The 18,892-nt window shown below is 32.7% G+C and overlaps 1 protein-coding gene across 1 annotated transcript in view; it reads right to left on the bottom strand.

Annotated features, from left to right (window-relative positions):
* LOC109378503 (low-density lipoprotein receptor-related protein 1B-like) overlaps positions 1-14,724 on the bottom strand; it is a gene marked incomplete at both ends in the record, with an annotated part of 23,473 nt that extends 8,749 nt beyond the window's left edge. The window contains 3 exons of the mRNA XM_019634865.1: positions 12,336-12,430; positions 13,295-13,469; positions 14,611-14,724. Of these exons, the coding sequence (XP_019490410.1) occupies positions 12,336-12,430; positions 13,295-13,469; positions 14,611-14,724 (384 nt within the window). The remainder of the gene's footprint in view (positions 1-12,335; positions 12,431-13,294; positions 13,470-14,610) is intronic.
* Positions 14,725-18,892: the final 4,168 nt, after the last annotated feature.

Below are 18,892 nucleotides of genomic sequence, written 5' to 3'. Positions count from 1 at the left end.
TATTTAAAGTTTCTATATTAACCTATATTTGTATGTGATACATGTCACCTAGCCACCTACATATATATCTTCTTTCCTGGTAAATACATCAGTTTAATCACTGAATGGTTTTGACTGTGTTCATTCCCAGGTTTATAAAACAGAGTTGAAAATTTTAAATCTTATTATGAATTCAAGAAACTGGCAATATATATTTTAAATTCATAGATTAAAGTAAGTTTAGAAGTACATATTTATAAAGCTTATTAATATAAATGTTTTCACATACTAAATTTTTTTTATTTTGTTATTATTATACACTTAGGTTTTAATAACCCTGTAGAATTAATTGGTATATATTTATTGGAATAATTTCTGAATCAGATTTCTGTAGCACTAGGGATGAATCACTAAAGCAGTAAACTAATAGTAGTTTTGTTGCAATTGAAACAACTCAGTGATTTTAAGATGCTAATCAATAGCCATGAGAAAACATAAAGTATGAGCATATTGATGAGCGTTCCTGGAACGTATGCAAAGAAATATAATTAGTCAGTACTAGAAGGTTCTCAGAGTGGGTGACTGAGATTTTTTAAATCTTCAAAAGGTCTGTAGGATCTGTCTGAAGAATAAACCACTAGAAATATAGTTTCATTTCTGCAAAACGTGTTTATTTTTTAAATCACCTGAAGCTGCTTATCAAAAGAGAAAACCTAAATTCATCAACACAAGAGGTATATCAAAGGAAAAACTGTCATTGGAAATCGAAACAACTTTATAAAAAGAAAAATCTACCTTTATCTGTCATTCCTATTATTAGAAAAATGCATTTGATCCATATGCTTTGAGTGTAACACCTTTTTTCTTGAATTTAAGCCAAAGGTTTCCCTTGATTTATTATTTTGTTTGAACATCTGATTGAAATAGGCCAGTTTACTTCTTAATTGAGACAATGTAATTTGCCAAAATTATATAATTGCTCTCATAATAAAAATAATCCACACATTGATATAAGAAACATATATATTTTTTTCTAAAACAATATAATCTAAATATATTTTCCACAAATCTATTAAGTTTTAAGTGTCGTTACATATAAGACTGGAAAGTTCATTTTATGTTTCTTATTTCTTTTTCAAATGACTCAAAACTAACTCAATGTACTATGCAATGTGGAATTAAAACAAAAATGCAAATATCTTTAAAAAAAAGGAAATTTTTAAAATTAAGGCTTTCTAGATACAGTAATTTCCTAATATTTTCCATCATTTATTAAATTTAATTTTAAAATTTTCATTCCTGAATGTGCATTATAATTATTTGAGAAGTTATGAAAAATACTGAGCCTGGCTCCCACACCCAGAAATTCTAATTTAATTAGTTTAAGTTGGTGCTAGGCATAAGTATTTTTTTTTAATCTCTGCAGGTGATTTTAGAATACAACACTTAAGAAATTCCTTTTAAACACTGCTTATTTTTATAATCTTTCAAACTTGAATTTTTAATAAGTTCAACCAGACCTTTTAAATTTTGCTGGAAAGTGTATCATGACGGTGAGTTCTCTGGAGACAGGGAAACGTTAAGATGATTAACTTCAGGGCCTCTAGATATTTGTAATAAATAACACTGAACTCTTCTAGATAATCTTTTTGTATTATTATCTTCAGACAATAATACTTCTGCTTACCTTCTGCTTCTGGAATTGTGAAAGTTGTAGAAACTGGCTACTGAAAACACACTGACAGAGAATTATAATGTTTTGGATACTCCAAAATGCAGATCTTTTCAGAGTCCCCTGGAAGAGGCATAATTATCCCTCAGGAGAATAATTAGGATTTCAAGTTAAAGAATAAACATGTTGAGGAAGCTGAAGAACTCTTCCTACACTCTATAAGTGAACACACAAACACAAGATGCCACCCTTCATCCATCTGTTGATGTGTCTCTGGACTCATCTGACAGAAGCTAGGTAGCTGTCACCTGCCTTCACACTCACTTCACCATTGTGATGTTGTAAGAATAAGAATAATTAACTCATATAATAGCGTCTGGCCCACTTAGAAAGCACTCAGTTAATGGTAGCTATTTATTATTAGTATAGATTTTTGGATTTCCCTTTCAAGCTAAAATCCTACAGTAAAATTTTCAACCATTTCTCTAGTAATCCCTACAACTATTGAATTTGATATAACATAATAATGAGAAATACTCATATTATGAACTTCATTCATAATTATAGTAGTCTCTCAATGATACAGGTGCACCAAAATTAGAAACTTTTTTGCCTGTGACAGCCAATAAAAGACATGCTTCATTCTCAGAAAAAATATTTGCAATCTACATATCCAATAAGACTGGTATTGACAAAAATATTCTCAAAACTCAGCAGCTAAAAAAAGTCAATTAGAACACAGACAGAAAAACAAATGAAGAGATATGTCACAGTAGACGACATACAGAGGGAAGATAAGCACATGAAAAAGATGTTCAACACCACAGAAAAGTGAAAATTAAAATGGCAGTGGATATCCATACACAGTTATAAGATTGGCTAAAATAAAAATAGTGACAACACTAAATGTTATCAAAGATGCAGGAGAAAAGTGGGTCACTGATGCATTGCTGGTGGGAATGTAAAATAGTACAGCCACTCTAGAACACAGGTTGGCAGTTTCTTATAAAACTAAGCATAGTGTTACCAGAAACTGCACTCTTGGGAATGTATCCCAGAGAAATGAAAACATGTTCACACAAAAACCTGCACAAATGTTGATAGCACCATTATTTGTAGAGCTCAAGAACTAGAATCACCCCACCTCCTTTAACAGAAGAATGGTTAAGTAAACTGAGGTGCATGTGTTCCATGACTTACTACTAAGCAATAGAGGAAAGAATTTTTGATACATGCAATAATTTCAATAACTCTCGAAAGATAAATGCTGAGAGAAAAAAGCCAATCCAAAATGTTATGTACTATATGATTCCACTTAGGAAATTGTTTTTAAAAATGACAAAATTTTACAAATGGAAGACAGATGACATAGGGAGGGAATGGGGAGAGGTGATAAGAGGTGAGTAATGTGTGATTATAAAAAGGTAATATGAGTATCATCTGACATTGGAATTATTCAGTATCTTGACTGTGGTAGTGTATAGAGGAATCTACATGTGCTAAAATTGTATAGCTCTATTACACAAAACCACAAATGAATACAAGTAAAACATGAAATCTGAATAAGATTGGTGGATTGCATTAAGGTCAATATTAGGGTTTTAATACTGTACTATAGTTTTACATAATGCTCCAATTAGGGAAAATTGGATAAAATATACATAGGACCTCTTCGTATTGACTCTTATAATTGCAAATGAATCTAAAATTATCTCAATAAAAATGTCAATTAATAAGAAAAACATACTATTTAACAACTATTTGAATATGTAGGTGATCAGAGTATGTATGCCACCCCCAAATATCTCAGTTTGGTTTAAGGGTTATTTTGAACCAAAGGCAATTGAGAAAATAGCAGACGCCAAATAAAAGCACTTTGTCTTCCCCCACTATTTGCACAAAAGCAGGCTAGATTCTTAAACAGGAGCCTAAACTCTGATCAGCCCAGAAATGGCACTGAGAGAAATTTACATAACAAACCTTACTAAAACTACCCTTTTCTTCCATTAGTTTCCCTCATATAACCATCCCACAGTCTGTATTCCTCAGAAGTCTAAAACACTTTTCCTTTTTTTTATCACTTCTGTACAAATTTTATTGTTCTTTGTTAAGATGCTATGTAAGCCTGAGCTCTAACCATTCCTTTGAGTTACTCATCAATGGCTTTCTCCCATGTGTATGCATGCTACTTGTGTTAAGAAACGCTGTTTTTTCTTGTTAATCTGTCCTTTGTCAGTTTAATTTCAAGAGTTCCAACCAGAGAACCTAGGAGGATAGAAAAACAGTTTTGTTTTTTTTGTTTTTATTTTGCTTCTCTACAAGTAGCTAGACTGCCCTAATCTTAACTTGATCTAAATTCTTCTCAATCCGCTCTACTTTAAGAAGTCATTAATACAATACAGAGTTACAGAGCTAAACTAATTAATTCCTTGTTGCTTATTGTATTAAGCTAATATTTCAGCATCTTCTCCATCCTTCTTCACACAAATCATTGTACTTAGGTCAGATTACCTTAGATTTCAAACTCTTGATGATTAGCAAAAATCATGTTCCTTGTGAAAATCACACATGCAAAAATAGAGGAAAGACCAGGACAACTGACAGGCTATTTCTTGAAAAGTGTTTTGTTCTAAAACATCATTTTAAAAGCTTTACTATTTATAGTCTTAGATATTTTTTTTCAAAACTATATTCAATAGTTTCATAGGTAAAATAAAACAAAATGTTTTTAAAAGCACTGAATTGTGCCATTTTCATATATATTTTTTTTAAATTATAGTTCCTGTCAATATAATGCTAAACATTTCCTTACATTTTTTTCCTAGTCACACAAAAACATTCAGCGTTTTCAAGACATACCACACTGTTTTCTGCCTTATCCTTTCTGCTAAGAATATGAAAACCCCTTCCCCTATCAGTTCTTTAAAAACTAAAGTATATTTATCCTTCAAGATCTAATTGAAATTCCAGAACATCACCAATTTAGTTACAACTCTTCCTGCTATTTTTCTTTCACACAAAGAATGAGTTGTTTTCTCTATTTTTGTAATGTCTGGTTATATTAATTATATGGTATCTAGAAGCTAGTACTTATGAGCAACATTAAATGTTTCTCTTTTGTTTAACTCTACTAAAAATCTCATCAAATGTCTTGAGGCTCTCCGTGTCTTTTTCCTTTATTGGAATATGACTTTCTTGATAATGGATCCCAACTTTTATTTTCAGGGTCTGTTACCTATAATATAGACTTCATAACTTTTTTTTAAATAATCTTTTTTTTTTACACTTAACATTTGAAAGAATGAGTACATGAATGACCAGATGGAACAGTGTAATAAATTAAAATTATTTGCATGCAAATGCATGTGTAATTTTAATATTAGTTTGTCAATTCCTTTGGTCCTTTTTGCAACCTACACTTAATATTTATTTTGGAGTGTGCAGCCTTATATATTGATTGCGCTTCATACATAAAAGGGACTGTGAAGAGTAATGAGTATGTATAAATAAAATAACTACATTATCAAGCAAGAAAACATATTCAGGGATTTGTTTTACTCTTATTTTTTTTCTTAATGATGTCCCTTGAACTCTTTTCATGTGGTAAAAGTGCTTATGAATGTTACCCATGAATAAATTTTAAAATCCACCTTATATAGAATATCAGTTGAAATGATTACACAATAAAAAAAATGCTTTGTAGGTTTCAAGAAGGTTGAGTAAACAAATGACTTTTGCTTGAGATTACACTGACAATAAAGGGAAAACACCAAAGAAATAAAATACATAATACACAAGATTCTTAAGAATAAACCAGGATGGGTAATGCTGATTGACAGGCCAAGTTGCTTTCTGAGGCTTAAGGGATAAAATTCATAATATGTAAACATTTTAAACATGGAAATGGCTTTAAATAGTAAATTAAAATCCTCTGTTATGCAAACTGTTCTAAGCACTTAATGTATCCAAGACAGAGCAATAAATCTTAATTGAGGATATTTAGTTCAACAGTGGATAACTGAAAGGTTGATTTGTATTTAACAGAAATAAAGTTATTCAGCTCAAATTGCCTGAAGGCTGCAATTACTAGTCTTCAGTGATACACACTCATAAAACGCCAAGATGCAAATTTTGACAAGATTATAATGCACTTCTATTTCAAGTATATCACACTCACAGATTTAAAAGCAAAGAAGTAAAGGAAATCCAGTGAATTAGAACATAAAAGCGATTTCACAAACCGGAAAGCCTAGTGTATCAGTGACATTGCAGTTTAAAACTAGCATTTGAAGATTCAGAAATAATTAATTGTGAGGCACAATTGGCACAGAGGTAAACTTGGTTCCTGAGCACCGCTGGCTACTTAGAAAAGCTGACTGCTGTGTCGTCCATAATTGGGCCCACATTTCTCAGGAGTACCCAAGCTCTGGATTTTTCTTTCCCCCTTTCAATGCTTGAAAGAGTACCAGTTTTATTCCCTGATCTCTGCTTGAGGTCAGGTAATTACTATATGAAATTAGCCTCTCTGGGCATAACATCATGGCTAGGATTTAATATGGTCTTGGAAGCAGATGCACTTGGACTTGAATCCCAAATCTACCATTCATCACAGGCAACTAACTTCTTTAAACAAGCCTCAGTTTCTGAATCTCTAAAAGAAGAATAAGAAAGCCTTCCAGAAATGATAACTGTGAGATGATTAATGCAAAACATTTGCAAGTGCTTGACATGTTCTAACTGCTTAAACAGTAGTCATTATAACTATGTTACTTTTCTTACCAAAGTGATGATGGTCTTCCTGTATCATACATCCCAGGCTAAGTGCATGAAAACACAAATGAGTGGCTTCATGGTGAACATGATAATGATTTTTTTCAGTTGACACTTTCCCGCCTCCCCAGAGAGAATACTGTGTTTTCTCTTAACATACCGGGAAAAAATAATTTATAATTGGCAATCAATATGCATAAGGAAAAAAAATCAACTGAACACCGGCTCCTCCTTTCCTAATCACCTAATTTTCTTTACGGACATGGTTTAGGGAGTGCAGTGGGCAGGAGTTTAAGCTACAGATTGCCCAGACAGAATCATCATGAAAAAATAATGACAATGCTTTCCTGCAGTGCTAAATATCAGTGAAATTCAATGAGTAAATAACAAAGTAATAAACACCCCTATGTATATAAGTATGTCATGGGTATGCTGATCATGGATAAAAACAAAATCAGATTGGTATTTATTTTGTTCACACTTTCATATGCCCAATCACAGTATTGGAAAATTCCATTTTAGAAATCACCTCAAGGGAATAGCTCTAAAAAAATTTTATAAAGTAGGATTACAATGACTTGCATTCTTGAGAGTATTTCAAAGATTCTTCTATGTTCAATGTTTCCTTATGAATCTTAGCCTTGATGCTACACTAACCAGTTTAAATTTATATATAAAACCAAGAAACAATAGTTTGTCCACTTATTAGAATCACAGCTCTACACTCTCCATAAAGAGGAAAACATCAAAAAGTAAATAATTTTAAAAAATACAATAAAACAAAATGCTTCAGTATTTTGTGTAAACTTGTAGACAATATAAATTACTGAACATATTTTAAGAAATGTTCTAAGCACACACAGTGAAAATACTACAAATTCAAAAATAGTTACTATGCAACCATTATAAATCAGTGCATATAATACTCTTCAAACCAACATCATCTTAAGTGTCCCCAATACCTCACAAATAAATAATTTAAACTCGCTGAATATAGATAGGATTTTTTTCCTATAGATTCATTCACTTTAATATCTTTCTAGTTAATTTATAGATAAGAATTTCTTTAGCTTATTAGGATAAATAAAAAATTACCATATCCAGGTCAGAATGAATAAGGAGTATACTCTAAAAATAACCTGGCACCTGGCGTCATCCTTATACCCTGTGGCTAGAGGACTTGTCAACAAGTAGATAACCAGACCGATACTATTTTTGCCTGTTCCTCTTTTTATGAGAAATCTTTGAGGTGCTAATGAGAGCCAAATGGCCACAGGGTTAGACAGGGTAAGGGAGGAGAAACAGCAAGAGGAATATATGGAAAAGCTAAGTTATTGCAGAAACCAAATATATCCAACTTTTCCTCCCTAGCTAGCCTTTCATTTATTTATAAACAAGCCACTGAACATATTTCTTGTACTCCAGACTTTGAGAAAATGATGCTATAAATATGAATATGAGAGTACTTTGCTTCCTGCTCATCGAATATATTGAATGAAATGCAATGCAAATCTATATCCAGATCACCAAATATGCACTTTTTTAACAAAGAAATCTTACTCAACTAAGATGTATAAGTTAATCTTAGTTTTGTTCAATCCTGTAAAGCCTGTTGTTATTGGAGAGAAAACAGTACTTTGTTCAACAAATGTTTATTGAAGATACATTTATGTGCCAACATGGAGCTATGAACTTAGGACATCAATGGTAAATAAAACGGATATGGTCCCTAACTTTATAGAGTTTCCTTTCTAGTTGGCAAGTCATAGTTAATCAAATAGTCAACAAACAAATGGAAAATTAAAATAATGACAACAGCTAAAATGTGAAATAATGGTGCTAAAAGTGTCTATTTTAAGAAACTTCAGCCTAGTCAGAGAGGTCAGGGGAAGCTTCTTTGAAGAAATAATGCTTGAGTTGAAATCTGGCAGATAGATGGGAAACCAAGAGGAGATGGGAGGCATTTTTGGGTGAAGGAATACCTTGTTAAAATATAGTACATTAGGAGAAGGAGCTTGACAAGTAGAGATTCAAGGAATGGAAAAATGGATGGGAAGAATAAGTTTTAATCACACTGCAATTCCTTTTAGGTTTAACTCCATAGGGAAAGGAACCATATCTCCCTTATTCATATGTTTCCTAGTATTCACTTCTTTCCTAGTAACCAGGATATTATATAAACTCATTTTTCCCCCTTTTTCTTCATGATTCCTAGCTACATATAAACCAGCACACAGATCTTCACCACATATTCCTGACTCTCTTTCTGATTAATATGTTAACACTTCAAGGCAAGTATTATATAAAATGGCATCTTTGTGTCATCCAGTGTTTAGCATAACACATTAACAGTAGCCACTTAATCCATGGATTTAAATTTCAGAAAGACAGTGTTCATTATAGAGTTGTTTGTTTTCCTTTACTTCTTTTTCTCTTTTTAAAAATATCTGTATGTAAATATTTTTGTGGCTATTATAAACCACTCTTAAGCATTGCTTCTTTTTCTCTTCCTGAGTTGAAAAGATTATATTATCATACTTTACATGACAATCTACATCAAAGTTAACATGGTTCAAAACTTGTGATGTTAGTTTTGTGTGTCAACACAGCTAGGCTACATCCCTAGTTATTCAATTAAACACTAATATAGGTGTTGCTGTAAAGGTATTTTAGAGATCCGCAACTAGTTGACTTTAACTAAAGGAGATTATTATCCTAAAAGGTCTGGGTGGGTTAGGGTCAATCAACTGAAAGGCCTTAGAACAGAACTGAGGTTTCTCTAAGGAAGAAGAAATGCTGCCCCTGGCCTACAGCTTAAGCTCTTGCCTGAGAGTTTCCAGCCTGCCCAAGGATTTCAAATTTGCCTAGCCAACCCCCATAGTCTCATAAATCTATTTTTATACAGTATATCTAAATTTCTATCTATCTATCTATCTATCTATCTATCATCTATCCATCCATCAATCCATCCATCCATCCATCCATCCATCCATCCATCCATCCATCCATCCATCCATCTATCTTCCTATACACACACACTACAGGTTGTTTCTATCATGTAACTATGATGGAGAAACAGCTGTGTCCTATTACAGATCACTTTTTAGAGTCAGCTGATAAAGAATAATTAGTGTACACAGTTTCTTACAAAGAAATAATTCTAATGCTTTTTTTTATTGTTAGTTTCAGGTGTACAGAACAATGCAATAGTTACCCTTTTCATTTTAAATGAGAAGGAAAGTATCCGTGAAATTTTATAGATGAAAATAAAACCCAAGACACATCTCATTGTCTATATAAACATGACTTTACTATTCCACTGTCTTCAATGTCATAACTTTACCATTCTAAGAAACTATTGTCCAGTAAGACAAGTGGTGCAGATAATATTATTGTTCATTTTAGAAACTTTCTGAATAAACCACCAACTCTTCAGCAAAAAAGCATCAAATGACAATTTTTACCTCAAGACACTTTGAACTACTTTCCCTCAAAATCTTATTTCTGTATCTAACAATTAAAAACAATAGTTTAGTGATTACCAGAGGGTAAGGGGGAAGAGGGGTGGTAGATGAGGGTAAACAGGATCAAATATATGGTGATGGTAGGGGACCTGACTCTGGGTGGTGAACACAATGTGATATACAGATGATGTATTACAGAATTGTACACTTGAAACCTATGTAACATTTCTAACATTGTCACCCCGATAAACTTTAATTTAAAAAAATCATTATATAATGATCCTTAGCATAAAAATTTGCTCCTCTCAGAAGTTGCCAGGCTACATGCACTCCTCCGCTACATTTCTATGGCTTCTATTCTGTTTATTCTTCACTGGGCTCATTTATACTCTGAATACTGCAGACAATCAAATCATTCAAATTCCAGTCTACTGGACCAGCATGTCTTCTACTACTACTCCTTACGGTTTCTATTATTAAAGGCCAGGTGCTCTCCTTGTAAGTTTCCCTCATTCAATTCTCATGAAAACTAAATTTTGTCTTGACTTTACAGATGAGAAACACAAGTATCACAAGCTAACAGTATCTTGCACAAGGTCACTAAGTTAAATTTACTTAATGGAATCTAAAATGATTTAGTTCACATACCTTTTAAGAAAAGGGACAGTGTCAATTTTTTATCAATAGGCCTACTACAAAAATCTGATACTCAAAAATCTGTTCATTGAATAAAGTTATGACTGAAAAGCCATATTTACCAATACTAATTTAAGGTATAGTTTGTAATGAGATTCTGAGTTATTTCTGGTAAAATAGTGTATCATGCACAAATTAAAAATAAAAATTGTAATTAAAATAAAAAATTCATTTAAAAGTAACATTCAAATATAATAATCACTGACATGGAGTAGACAACAATATTTGTTATTAAATATTGAATCATCCATACACACTTAAAGCTATCATTTGGTACATAACTCCTGAGGGGCCAACTTTGAAGCATAAATAGCAACACTAATTCCTTACTGGTAAACTTTTCTTATATATGCTGTTAGTTTTTCTTCTTTAATTTACTTTGAGTACATGGATGAATACTTAGTATTAAAGAAAATAAGTTTTTCCCCATTATAAAAACAAGCATGTAACATTCCGGTGTAACCTACAGCCAGCACATTAAAATGTAAGGACTTTATTTGTTCATACTATTTCCACCATCATCATTTTCCCACATTAAATATTCTGAACAATTCCAGATAAGTGCTGACTAAATCAGTTTAGTTCAAATTAAGTTCATTGTATGGGTCCTAATCTTTAGAGCCCCTTGTTCCTTTTGTTCTATCATCTTCCACACTTTCATGGAAGCATTTCAATTTGCCTTTAATTTCTAACAATACTTTGAATTTCAATTGTGTATCAAATCTTAGAACAAACAGGCCAACTAAAAGAGCATGTATAAAAGAGGTTTATACATGAAAATAATTATGTATTGCAAATATTGGTGGTACCACACCTTTATTAAATCTTCACTATTAAAAGTGAGCTACTTCAAGTAAGTATGCTTCCACATTTCTAAAACTAAGAAAAAAAATGGTGAAAAGCAACATGGTGTATTAATCTTACTCCTAGATTTAAAAATACTACATTCAATTCATAGCAAAATTATGATTTTTGTTTGTATACTCCATCATTTACACATTTAACGTAATATCAAAATTCAGGTTCACTATTGGATTTTTTAAAAGTTACTTTGAGATAGCACATGAGCAAATGACAATTCTTGCTCTCAAATAAACATGAGAAATTGTGAAGAAAGAGTAATTACAGTTTGAAAAGAATATTATGATGTATACATATTTATGTGTAACTATGTAACATAATATATTCTAGAAAAAATTTTGTACTTTAGATTTTCAAAGATGTTTTATGGGAATGAGACAAAGCTCTTTCAGCATTGTGGCGTTTTATCAAATAATTTACAATCATTGGCAAAGATAGAAAAGCAAATTTAAATAAACACAGAGTGAATGAAAATTGCTAAAGACTAAATACTAAATATTTAAACTCAAATCACTGTAATTAGTAATAATGACACAATAATGATGGGGGGAGTTTTACTACATTATATTACCACTGTGGCAACATATCAGATATTCATCATGAAAAGGTATTTATTAATTACATTAAGTTTTAAGCAACTTCAGTACTTAAGATACTGTAAAAATTCTCTTATGGAAAGACATATCTTCCTATCCAGAAAAAAAAAAATGTATTCTCCTTAGCCCACATAGACTCAATGGATTCAATAAAATTCAAAAATTCCTAATTCAATTTCTATTACTAATTTGTAATATTTTCTTTCAGTCTCTATATCAAAGATACATTGTATAAGCACAGATCTGTCATATTAAAAACTGCAGTGATTAAATATTTTTAAAAAACCAATAACTTACCAACTGGTTCCTTTTGATTCTGAAAGAGAATCTTGCTATTACTGCCATCCATGTTTGCCATGTTAATTGTGTTTCCATCTGTCCAGTAGAGTTTCCTTAATTCAAAAAAGATATTGATTTAAAAATATTAGATATAGACTTACTTGTTGACTAGAAACATACACTAAAATCAAGGTTAACATCAAAGTAAATTGTTGGCTCTGGATTAGTTATTTTCAGAAAGGGCCCAATTGTTGAACCACTTGCTGACAGTAACCTAACATATTTGCCTGGAAAGAAAGCACCACTCTTTTTACTGTAATTGAAAGGCAATTATCTCACTTCTGTCTTCCTCTTACATTCACAACTGAATATTTAAGTATGACTACAGTAAATTATTTCCATTTAAAGTAATTCATCAAGATTGAATCCTCTTGGCTTGGATAAATCTGATACTTTAGAAGGGAACAAAGTCATTTCAAACTTCCTCATTGAAAGCGCTGAGGAGAAAAGATTTCTTTTAGTCCTACACAAGCTCTCTATGTAAGTACATGATGACTAGTCAGAGATGGGAAAATTAGGAGCGATCATAATATCAACACCGGTAAATATATCATTACCAGTTTGTGTTTGAAATGAAATCAATGACTTTTCCCTGCATTTTTTAATTCTCAATCATCACTCCCTAAAAACATAAATTAATGAGATCTTACAATAATATATAAAAATCTGATTTTATGCAGATACCAGAAATCTCTAACCAGGGATCTCTTTTACAATTTGCATATATATATATATATATATATATATATATACACATATATATATATATATATATACACACATATACACATTTTTTTTTTACTGTATGGATGGATGATATGTATGTGTCCCCTAAATTAAACAAAGTTTTTATATAAAATCAGAGCAAAGGTGTGTGAATTTTTTGAAAAACTTAAAAAAAAATAATCATACTTTACCCCCTGACTGGGTGAGCTGCAAGACACTGTGGCTTATCGATTCCATGGATAATTGAGGTTTTCAAAGAGCCATCTAGTCGTGCCACATTAATTTGTGTTTCATCAAATTCTGAGCTAATCCAGTATAAATTACGTGAGACCCAATCCACTGCTAGCCCTCTGATACTCTGAATATCTGTAAAACAGGCAAGAGAAAATTAAAAGTAAGTGAAGTTTCTCATTCTTTGGGCTTTCCAAGTGAGTTATTTTCTGTCCCAAGGAAAATTTAATTTACACTTTAATTCGTTAGCTAAAATGGTACAAGACTATAATCTCATTCCTTTATCAGCCCTTCTTAAGGCATGAGTAATCATTAATGTCTTAGTGCTGAGCCATCTGAAAACCTGATGCAACAATTAGCATTGAAATTACACTACCAGTCAATGATTCACCAGTAAGCACTTAGGAGCAGAAACACACAAGAATCCTATGGGCCAAAGTGACCAAAATTCAAATTAGTGTAATAGCTTCTCCGGTTGGTAGCACATCTTTTTAGTTAGAAGGAAGTACTTGTGGGTCTTCAACAAATGTACTATTTTAGGTTTTAAGTGCCAATTTGTTACTGAGTTGAAAAAAAAACAATTCAACTTTCCTAAAAGAATCACCAGACTTGAACATCTTTCAAAACAAACAATTAACAAAAATTGAGGGCGATATGAACAAAGAAAGTAAAATCCTTTTAGCATTCCTCCAACGTGGATTCAACAGAAATTACCGAGATCTAATTAAGTTTCAATTCAATTCATTACAGCCAATATGAATATTTAGGTTGTTATTCCTTGATTATTCAATTAGACATCTTTAAAACATAAAAAAAAGATGGAGTTTAAGCTTAAATACAATTGCACGTCTTAAGTAAAGAAACAAATTACGAGTTAAGAATGATGGATAATAGAAAATATTTTTTTAGCATATTAACATATAAAACAGGCCAGTTTAGTCCCCAATCCATGGCATTCGCTGACTCTACTATGGCTTTACCTTTATTTTACAAAGTTTGGATATTCTCTAGCATACTGTGCCTTCAGAGTTCTCTGGACCAGTGTTACTCAAACTTACAATACACCTGGATTCTCAAGCCGTATGTCTGGGGAGGAGCTTGAGGTCCTGCTCATCCTAACTATTGTATCTCCCAGGTGCTGCTGCCGCTGCTCCCTCCCAATTATCTTTCAATCCAAAAGTCTCCAGAATCCCAGAGCAGCTGCTACTTAGCTCCTCCAATTACTACATCTTACTTTTGCTCATTTTCAAAAGATGCCACAAACCTAGGTTTTCACCTGAAAGTGGAGACTCCAGATTGTGAAGTGTGCCAACTGGTTCAAATTGTAAAAGAGCACAATAAGACACGGCGACCAGGCAGTTCTGAGTCAGCTCTAAAGCGCAGTGCTGGCCTGAGGGGCTCCACCCCACGCTGACGTCCTCCAGTCTCGACCACGCCTACTTTCCTGTTCAACAATGCTTTCATTATTTCTAAATGACTTTTTTATTTTTTTTGGTTTTTTAGCTGAGCCATCCTGCCACCTGTTGGCAGCTCAGCTCAGGCGGGAAATTGAACCAGCCACTCTGTTGCTCAGAGCTTGCGCTCTTGAGCAAGCTCTTAACCAACTGAGCCACTCAGCTGGCCCTCTAAATGATTTTTAATCCTAGTGGCCTTCGGGGAGATTCCTCACGTTTCATTTTCTCTTCTGATCAACATCCGCTCACTTTGCAAGTTACATTTCTTCATTAATTTTGCTGAGACATTGGAGGATTTCCAATGTGAACATTTCTAAACCCCAAACATGAAATTGACTATAATTTTTAGTTATCCTCATCCAATTCCCTCTTTGCTCGAGGAAACAAACAAACAAAAAAAACGTAATGCAACACCTCTGTAAAGATAAACCTGTCATGCGGGATACTTATTTATTGCCTCACCCAGGATACTTTTCCTTCTCATTCACCCTCTGGACTTAGTCCGTTGCTAAGGAACAGTATTGCTGTAATGAGAAGATCTGGCTTCATGTTCTAGGTTGAGTGGCTATTTTTTGTCTGTAATCAAGTCACTTAAATTTTGGCCTCAGTTCTTATTGGGAAAATTAAGCTAATTATAGATAATACATAGGATCGCTGTGAATATTACATTAAATGATGTGTATTTATGCACCTTAGTGCAGCGTGAGGGGTGCTTTGCCAATCTAAGAACTTAGTGCTTTCTGCATTTTTACCCTAGATTGCTAGTTGTTGACAAAAAGAATGAAATTAATTTTTATTTCCTCTAATACATGTTCTCCAAATATTTTTTTTTCTTTCCTTTTGGCTGTCTCTGCTACTCGGAATGCTTTTATTCATTTCTGATTGAGCACTAATCATTTGGCCTAGAAAATACATTGCACTGTTAAACTGGAAACCATAGCCACGTGTAAACTATTAATACCTACTTAGTCCTTGTCAATTGTATGGTTCATAATCTCTCAAATCTACTTCTATTTTTAACATTGCAATAGCATACAGTCTTTCCTTTTCACGCAATTGATTTAGATGCCGCCAGGTCGTTTTTCTGACTAGAGTGTTCTGGATCATGACTTTTGTGTGCCCCAAGGTATTCAATAGCTTCCAACCACTTAGAAAGTGATGTCTAAATTCCTTAGCCTGGCTTTCTATATAATCTGAGTATAACTACCTTCCCAACCTTATTTCTCACTATTTTTAACAATTACTTTACATTTCAGTCATATTGAGGTGTTTTCAGATCCCTGGACTTGTCAGTCCTCTCTAACCTATAAGGAATTATGTGGCCCTCATACCCTATTACAGCTCCACGTGCCTAAACCTTATGAAAGGCCAGTTGATAGGCAACATCATCCTGCAACCACAAAAACCTAATCAACTCTCCCTTAAATCCTGCCAGAAAGATTATCTCTGCCTACCTAATTCAACAGGATTATACCTGGCCAATTCCTTTCCACATAAGGTAGTAATTATTTGCTGGCATATTACTACTTTCATATATATATATATATATATCTTCAGGGCAGGCTCCTTGCTAATTTATCTTTATAGCTCTTTTCCCCAAGTGTGTACAACATTGCCTTCAAAATAAACTTTAATGAACTGATGAATAAATGCATAACATGCACAACTGATAACTTTAAGAATATGTGTAAGCTGAGCTAGAAATATCAGACATAAGGTCCTTAAGTTTACTTTCAGTAGTATGTATCTAAACACATATTCAGGCAATCTCAATTCTCTCTCTCTCTTTAAGTTTTTCCACCAACTAGATTGGATATAGTTCCTAATGATCAGCTTTATGTCTAAAATAAAATATATGTCTTATTTGTAAACCCCCTTTATGTCCAAGTCTGATTGGTTTAGAGTTCCCTGGTAAATTTAACATAAGAATGGTGATGTCATATGTTTAAAAACATTTTTCCTTAATAAAAATATTGAAATATTAAATTATGACTCTTAACTCTTGTGTTCAAATAAGCCAGACCAAGGTCTCTGAACAAGTTTCTCAGAAAGTTCATTTTTGTTTCTATTTCCAGGGACTCTCACTTCTTGAACTAAGGTGGATTAGATATTCTGAAAAGCCCTGCATTGCCATAAAATTCCCTGAAGCATGATAAATTATAAATTTTAAATGCATTGTTGAGATCATAAGACAGACATGAAAATCTCTGGTGCTAAAACATATTCAAACGTTAGCTAAAAACATAAAGGTAGGCAAACGGAAGTACAGAGACTAGTGTAAACATAGGGACACAAACTTGTAATGAAAATCTAGAGATTCAGGATTAGTATTTGTTCAGTTCAAGAGTGTTCAGTCCTTAGACTCACAAAAAGGGAGAGAGCTAGACATGAACTAGTTCAAGAATATCAGAAGGATTTGAATACTCAGTGATTGCTGACTAGGGAAAAATAAATCTGCCTACTTAAAACACAGAATAATTTTAAAATAAAAACAAAACTTAGTTCTCTGTCCTTCCTCTAGGTATAAAAAAAATATTCTAATTCTAATCATAGGTCTATACTCAGGCAAGAGACACCTCATTTATCAATAAGGTATCCACTGGTTAGGTAGGGGTGAAATCAAATTACAGTGAACCCTGGCTTACAGCAACTCATTTTCCCTCCAGTAGAAGCAAATTCAAATCTTTTATGAAAGAGAAACTATTCCTCAGCCCAGGCCCTCACAATTTCCAGATTGAGTTCATGATAGATCAGGACTGAAAATGAAAAAAGAAAACAAACAAACAAACAAACAAAAAACTCACACAAAGAAATGAGACATAAGAGAAAGAGTACAGAGAAAAATAAACAACAGGTTGAAAGCTCCAAAGCCTACATGTTCTGAAATCATTATGTGTACGATAAAGAAAAAAGGGTAGAATATTTCAAAAGAAAATTATACTTTGAAATAATAAGCAAGGTGCATTCATTTATTTTTGCATCCCCATAACATATAAATGAAAAGAAAAAATAACTTGTGAATACTTTTAAAAAATACTAAAATGTTAAAAATCATAATAATTTATTAGATGGATTAACCAGCAGCTTAGACACATTTCAAGTAGTGAACTGCAAGACAAATTGAAGGAATTTAGCCAGAGCCAGCACAGAGAAACAAAAGATGAAGTGAGTTGGAGGTAATAATGAACAGTCTAACACATTTAATCCGAGTTTCTGTAGGAGGAAATGCAAAAACTAGGTTAGAGAAAATGGTCAGGGATAATATTTGAGGGTTTTTCTTTTCTCCCTGAGCTGATGAAAGACATGACCCCATAGAAGGCAGATGCCTCTAGTGGCTAAAATATATATATATATATATATATATATATATATAAATTTCATGAGGGGAAAAAAGAAAATATTAAAGCAGTTAAAGAGAAAAGAAGACACATTACAAAAAAAAGAATAAAAATTAGACAAAATCAGAGATTCTCAAAAGCAATAAGGGATGACAAAAAATAGTGGAAGAATATCTAGAAAGGGTTGAGAGAAAACAACTTTGAACTTGGAATTCATACTCAACGAAATGATCTTTCATATTACAACAACAAAACCCCAAAATGATTTGATTTACAAATGGATGAAGGACTTGGATAGGCAATTATCCAAAGCAGATATAGAAATTGCCAACAAGAACATAAAATGACACTCAGCATCACTAATCATTAGGAAAAGCAAATAAAAGCCACACAGAGATACCACCTCAACCCATTAGGATGGCTACTATTAAAATAATAATAATGAATACCAAGTGTTGAGAAGGATGTGGAGAAATTGGAACAATTGTGTACTATAGCTGAGAATGTGAAATGATGCAGCCTCTGTGGGAAACAGTATGGCAGTTCCTCAAAAAAATTAAAAATCAAATTAACTAATGACCTAGCGATTCCACTCTGAATATATAGTCAAGCATTGCATGGAGACATTGTGGTCATCACAGACCACATATATGAAGGTGGTCCCATAAGATTATAATGGAGCTGAAAAATTCCTATCATCTTGTGACGTTGTAGCTTTAGTGATGTCATAGCCACGGTGGTGTAGTAGCTATCTTAATGTAGGGAC

This window comes from Hipposideros armiger, unplaced genomic scaffold, assembly GCF_001890085.2.
Source record: "Hipposideros armiger isolate ML-2016 unplaced genomic scaffold, ASM189008v1 scaffold_2075, whole genome shotgun sequence".
Classification (NCBI taxonomy): Eukaryota; Metazoa; Chordata; class Mammalia; order Chiroptera; family Hipposideridae; genus Hipposideros; species Hipposideros armiger.
The sequence above is the reverse complement of the archived record's forward strand: the minus strand, read 5'-3'. Positions and strand labels throughout refer to the sequence as shown.